The 6,599-nt window shown below is 42.0% G+C and overlaps 1 protein-coding gene across 1 annotated transcript; it reads left to right on the top strand.

Annotated features, from left to right (window-relative positions):
- On the top strand, positions 1–6,230 carry LOC307262118 (LIM domain transcription factor LMO4-B). Its single transcript, XM_080042879.1, has 5 exons — positions 1–359; positions 1,683–1,914; positions 2,357–2,453; positions 3,107–3,265; positions 5,055–6,230. The coding sequence occupies exons 2-5, from the start codon at positions 1,700–1,702 to the stop codon at positions 5,061–5,063; spliced, it is 480 nt and encodes a 159-aa protein (XP_079899005.1). The 5' UTR covers positions 1–359; positions 1,683–1,699; the 3' UTR covers positions 5,064–6,230.
- Positions 6,231–6,599: the final 369 nt, after the last annotated feature.

The following is a 6,599-nucleotide window of genomic DNA, read 5'->3' as shown; positions in this document are numbered from 1 at the left end:
CGTCGGAGACAGATGAAGGCATGTTGACGGACAGACAGCTGGAACAGTGAACGAGAGGGAAGAGAAGCTGCGTCATGTCTGCTCCTTCACACGGCTACATGTAGTTTATTTCTTGGCGGAACTGGAAGTCGGGCAGAGTTGCTCAACTATTTTACCGTCTTCGTCCCGGGCTAAAGTCTTGTGCTGCTTTTTAATGAATTGCCTTTTTTTCTGGAAAGCTATGGAAGCCAGAACATGTCCATTCTAAGTGCGGGTTGACAACTCTCTCTCTAAGCGTGTCGAGGTTTTTGTGAATATTTGAAGTGGCTCCCCGCCTTCTCAAACTTCAACGCAGGAGGAAAAGCTTTTGAATCGGCAAGGTAACATGTCTCTTCTTCTTCCCTTTCCTCCTTTTTTTCCCATCCGCGCGCGCATTTCCGACCGTAAACTAGCATACAGCGTGTCAGTGAGGGTAGACGGAATGAAATATAGCCTACATAAAATACTTTTATAATGATTCAAGTATTAGGTTATGTTTATTCTCATAACTGGCACTCTTCCAAAAAGTCCCATTCGTTGACTTTCCCCTTTCTACCCTCACATTAGGATACACCGCGCTGACATTATGTTAACCTAGGCTACTGTCAAACCATGAATGAGGTCACTTTTCATATGTTATAAAGGACACTATAATAATGTATAGGCTAGTAATACACACACACACACACACACACACACAGACACACACACACACACACACACACACACACACACACACACACACACACACACACACATACACATGCAGAGATATGTAGACATAGTATCGTATGTATTTTATATTCAATCTATGATCATGTGCTATACTCCTTACTGTGTACAGTGCTATCATTGTAAATATTTCAACTATTCTTTCTTGTGTTGATCAGTATGTTAATAATAATCATTTGTATAGCACCTTACATACCAGAAATGCAACTCAAAGTGTTTTACAGTGATACAATCGCGTGCATTACTGGCCTTACATTAAAACAGACATAAAATAAACATAGCCATGACAATAATAGTAAAAACAAGATGAAATAGAGTAGAAATATGAAGTGCCTAGCACTGCAAAGAAAGCAAGGCATTACAACAACAAAAAACATCAACTAAATTGAAAGGCATTGAAAAGCATTAAAGGCATGTGTGTGACTTTATAGTCAGTGTGCACATTTGGCCAGGTGCTGCTGGGATAGGCTGGGTTAAAAACAGATGTTTATAAGGGCCGTTTAAACAGGTGTTAGTGTTCAGGTCAACCTGTTGGCTGTCACAGTGACCATGGGGTCAGGCTCAAGCCATGGTGTGTAGGTTTGTCTGAGCAATGGCTAATAACGTGTTTTATAATAACGTTAAGCTACCAGTTGTAATTATTGCAAAGTTACCATCCACCCATGGACACAGAGATAGGAGAGACTGTTTTCCAAATCGTTGTGACAGAAGAGAGCGGCCCCTCCCCTTGAAGCTCAGTCCTCGTCGTAGAAAACCCTAGTTCAAATCCATCCCGGGCCGTTCTCTGCATGTCATTTCCTTATCTACTCCATTTCATCTTCGTCTCTCCACGCTGCCAATGAAGCAGGGAAAATGCCCAAAAATAATCATTAAAAATAAGTGAACGCAAACGGGTCCAACATTAACCTCATTGTGTTGCTGTGTTTGTCCAGGAGCCTGTGAAGGCAGCATGGTGAACAGCCAGGCGTCGGGCGTTCCTCCGACCCCCAGGTCGTGTGCAGGATGCGGGGGGAAGATCGCAGACCGCTTCCTGCTCTTCTCCATGGAGCGCTACTGGCACACGCGCTGCCTCAAGTGCTCCTGCTGCCAGGCCCAGCTGGGGGACATAGGCACCAGCTGCTACAGCAAAGGAGGCATGATCCTGTGTCGGAGCGACTACATCAGGTGAGAGGAGAGGAGGGGGAGGCTGCTGGCTTTACATCGGGGTTGTAGGATGGTCTATAGGAAAGAGGGGCCGACCAGTAACTATGAGGTTGCTGGTTCCATCCCCGGCACCGGACAGGAGTGTGTTAGTAGTAAAACTAGTGGTGGCTGGTATTACATCTACGTACGGTGCCCACCATCTCTACCATTGTGTCCTTGAGCAAGGCACTTAACCCCAAATTGCTCCATGGGCGCTGTACTATGGTTGACCCTGCACTCTGACCCCCTCCGAAGTGTGGTAACTTGAGAGGGGATATGCGAAGAACGATTTTTGATGTACATTGTGTAAATTGACAAATAAAGAAACTCAGCTTAATAAGCTAATTTTGCCTGCCGGGCGTGCACACACTGATTAATCTGTTTGTGTGTGTGTGTGTGTGTGTGTATGTGTGTGTGTTTGCAGACTGTTCGGTCACAGCGGGGCGTGCTGCGCCTGCGGCCAGTCCATCCCAGCCAATGAGATGGTGATGAGGGCACAGGGAAATGTTTACCACCTCAAGGTAAAAATCCCCAAGCGCTCACATTACAGGCTTTGTCTCCCGCTGCTTGTTTGACAGAAACAATCTGGGTGATTGTGTGGGCGGGGAAGGCAGACAGGGAGACGTGGTGTCCTCTCAATGGTGGAAGTCAACCATTCTGGAGAATGAATCAGTGAATATCTCTCCTCAAGATCAAATACCTGTCTGTAATGTGTGCGCTGAAAAAATCTAGTCCGGTGTTAATACACAGCCTAGGCTCTGTGAACAGGCTTGTCAACAACGGGTATGTAAGGGATTCTTTTTCTGCACACACACTCACACATACTGACAGGATCCTGAGGAGATCATCACTGATTTTGACAAAAAAGTGCATTTGACAAATAGCATTCTCCACAATCGCTGACTCCACCTCCAACTGGAATTGTGTCCTCCATCTTTTAAGTCGCACATACCCACCGTAGAAATCGTTAAAGAGGTTTAAAGGTTTTTGTTTGTTTTTCCCACAGATTGGACTGCAATGTTTCATTTTCTTATTCATATGAATCCATCCATTTTCAGTATTTGACATCAGGTGTATCTTTGCCTCCCAAATCTTGTGTTAAAAGTTGTAACATGGTGGCCGTAGTATGTGAATGTGCTGCTGGTAGTCTGAACTGGATCCCTTTCCTCTGCAGTGTTTCAGCTGTGCCACCTGTAGAAACAGACTGATGCCTGGCGATCGCTTCCATTACATCAACGGTACAATCTTCTGTGAGCACGACCGACCCGGCGCTGCCTTGCTCAACAGCCACCTGCCTCCACTTCAGAGCAACTCTGTGCTGACGGACCAGAAGGTGAATAGAGTGCCATGCATTTACATTTATTTATATCAAACCTTTCTTAACACTTTTACAAAGTGCTTTAACACTGAAAAATAAAGCAGAACCTATTTCCAATAAGAAGACACACATAGACCTAAGACACATTAGAACATCATGAGAAAGAACAGAAATAAAATAGGTATAAAAACAGAATAAATAAAAGCATAGAAACAGTGAATATAGAATATAGGAGCGTCTGTATTTACTAGAAGTATATCACTGTGCTGTAAGACCAATAGCAAATTGTGAAAACAGCGCAGTGAGTGAGAGGGTAAAAACTTCAGAATCAGAGGTACTGTTTTCGTTATTCTAGCAAATGAGTCTACGCTGCAATGTGTCAGGAAGGGGAAGACAGAGTCTGAAGATAACAGTAGACACAATAGGAAAGAGGATTTCCATGTTATACCAGTGCATTACTTTAACTCCTCCATAAAGTGAACTATACTTACTTCACTACAGCTGTGTGAAAACTGAGTTACAAGTTACTACTGAAATGTTATATTTTATATACAAATAATATAGTCATGTAAAAATAAAAAAATTTAGAAAGATTATTTCAAATTTGCTACACTTTGATTGGCTAAAACATTTAAATATTGCTAACGAGTGAATGGGATAGTCATGATAATATATCCCAGTTATAATATAGAATCACGTTACACTGCAAACACTATTGTGTTGTCAATACTTACTTTTAAATACTATTTTGAATTTGGTTATTTGTAATAGAGTTTGATCCACCTTAGAGCTGCAACGATTAATCGAATAATCGATTATTAATCGATTATAAAATTAATCGCCAACTATTTTGATAATCGATTAATAGTTTTGAGTAATTTTTTAATAGAATATCTCCAAATTCTCTGTTTTCAGCTTCTCAAATGTGAATATTTTCTGGTTTCTTTAATCCTCTTATGACAGTCAACTGAACTATCTTTGTGTTTTGGACATAACAATACATTTGAGGACGTCAACATGGACTTTGGAAAACTTTTTTACCATTTCTGGACAGTTTACGGACCAAACCACTAATCGATTTATAATCGACAGATTATCAAAATAATGGTTAGTTGCAGCCCTAATCCACCCCAAACTTTATATACAACCCAAATTAGGTAGATCAAAAATAAGTTCTTTACAACCGAAGTATCCACCCAGTGTTAAATCTAAATGACTTGGTCTACCACTGAAAAATGAAATCAGATTAAAACAGAAAGAAACACTACAGATGTTACAATGGTCTTTACTAATGTATTATTATATGATGACATTTTGTTTAAATGTAATTCTGTATTTAGTTTTCATATGAATGTATCCTCTTAAAAGTCTGTCGTTTCTGGAGCATCATAAAACCATTTTTGATATTTTTTAGTCAAAGTCAGTGAATACCTCCTCACGATACGCTACGATTACTTCCTGTGTGTGCGCTGAAAAAAATCAACAATGTTCTGTTTACATACCGTTTGTTTACAGGGCCTAGGCTAGTGAATTAGAACCTTTTTCTTTGCCAGCACACACAGAACAGACTGCTATCGGACGGTGAGGAGATATTCACTGATTTCGACAAAAGGGGATTTTGTCAAAGAGCCTTTCCTCAGAATCGCTGTCTCCACTTATATTATATTTGACGGCATATTACTTGTTCGGTGTGTGGATACGTCTGTAAGCTAAGCTAGCACTTGGAATGGATAGTAAGGAAACAGATATTTTTTTTCCCGCAGTGCCCCCTAACCCTGTTGACTGTCTCTGGTCTTTTCAACAGGTATGCTGAGTGCTGCGTGTTCCCTTCACTGCTCTTCGCTGGACTATTCTTCTTCTGCTACTTTCCCTCCGTTTGTCGTGGATTCTCATCAGCGCAAGACGCACTTTCTACACCAGCATATCCTGTCCTTCGCCATATCACAGACTCTATTAAGCGCATACATTTGTTCAATGTTCAAGTGGTCTGTGCGTCATGCAAAACACTTACTGTATGTGTGTGTGTGTGTGGGCTCTGTCAGAGCTAAGAGAAAGCTGGAGGAGAACAGTGCTGAAGAAAAAGACTGGTGATGCCTGAATGAGCGTTTGATGGCCTGCAGTTAAAATGACTGTCAAAGCTTTGCCTGCTACGCCATTTGGCATCAATTCCCTTTGAGCTGGCCAGTGCTTTTTAACAAACTCTTGATCTCTCTTGTATATGTTAATGTGAGATCTAACACGCTGAGGATTGAATATAAAAATGTATCAGTGTCAATCCAAGAGTATCTGGAAAATGCTCGGTCATAGGAAAAACCTTTTTAAACTGCTTGTCAGGAGAGATATTCAAACTCTGCACCAGAAACTTTTTTTTAAAACACTCTGAGAAAACAAAACATTGTAACGTTTCTGTCCGTCACCTATGATTAACTGACGCCCTTCTCTGCAAAGACAACATGAAATGCTCCAGTGAAGGTTTGTGCTTGGTTTTCTCCTGTAGAGTTGAATTTCTTTATCAGATGGCTGTTTTGCTGTGTAAAGAAGTGGAGTTTAAAAAAAAAGAAAGAAAAAAATCCTATTAAAACGATTTTGCTGTAACATGTCACAAAGCTGAGCTGAGGTCATTAAGAGTGGCATTGTATTGCGTGGTACCTACTAGCAGGGTGGATGTGACCGTGTCTCTCCCTCACTCTCCTTAGCCCTGTATGGTGAAAACATGCCTGATTACCCAGAGGAATGGAATTAGGGGGGCTTGAGCTCTGACCATTTACAGAAGCAATTAAACATGAGCCCTGTATCTGTGCTGCTTGGAGCTCCTGGGAGGCTGAACTCGGGGCATATCCCGTGGCTGGCTGGCTCGGTGGCTGCCTGCCTGCCTGCCTCTAAATAAAGCCTAATCTGGAAGCAGAGCTAATTAAAGGGGAGTGGCCCCCCTCTACATCCAGGGGCATTTGAAACAATCTGATGTATTTACTGTTTACCATGTTCCAATTAAAAGCTCCCACACAGCTCGGGTTTGTTTCCCATCACAGCTCTTTTGTTCTCCCTCACTCTTTGGAAAATTATTTTTCCTGAGCTGCGTCTAATTCTTCTAACTCAGTGTGCCTGTTTAATGCTATGTAAAAACTTTCAAGTCTCTAATCTGAAGCGTGATAGCAGTGGTGGCAGTACGCAGCGTGCAGGAAGCAGCAGAAGAAGAAGATAGGATCTGCTCTACTTTTTCACACCTTTGCCTGGGAGCGTGGCAAGCCATCAAACCCCGCACCACCTTAATGCGCTTATGCTATTTTCCAAAGCGTCCCCCTTGTCGCGGTAAGGTGCTGATACGGCATCAATTATTTATTCCACGTCT

The sequence above is a fragment of the Ammodytes marinus genome, assembly GCF_949987685.1.
Source record: "Ammodytes marinus genome assembly, chromosome: 2".
Lineage (NCBI taxonomy): Eukaryota > Metazoa > Chordata > Actinopteri > Uranoscopiformes > Ammodytidae > Ammodytes > Ammodytes marinus.
The sequence above is the reverse complement of the archived record's forward strand: the minus strand, read 5'-3'. Positions and strand labels throughout refer to the sequence as shown.

Excerpts from the sequence above, each read along its gene's own strand:
- LOC307262118 (XM_080042879.1), top strand. The coding sequence starts at position 1,700 with ATGGTGAACAGCCAGGCGTCGGGCGTTCCTCCGACCCCCAGGTCGTGT. Across the intron at positions 1,915-2,356 it reads TGTCGGAGCGACTACATCAG|ACTGTTCGGTCACAGCGGGG; the intron begins GTGAGAGGAGAG and ends GTGTGTTTGCAG. Across the intron at positions 2,454-3,106 it reads GAAATGTTTACCACCTCAAG|TGTTTCAGCTGTGCCACCTG; the intron begins GTAAAAATCCCC and ends TTTCCTCTGCAG.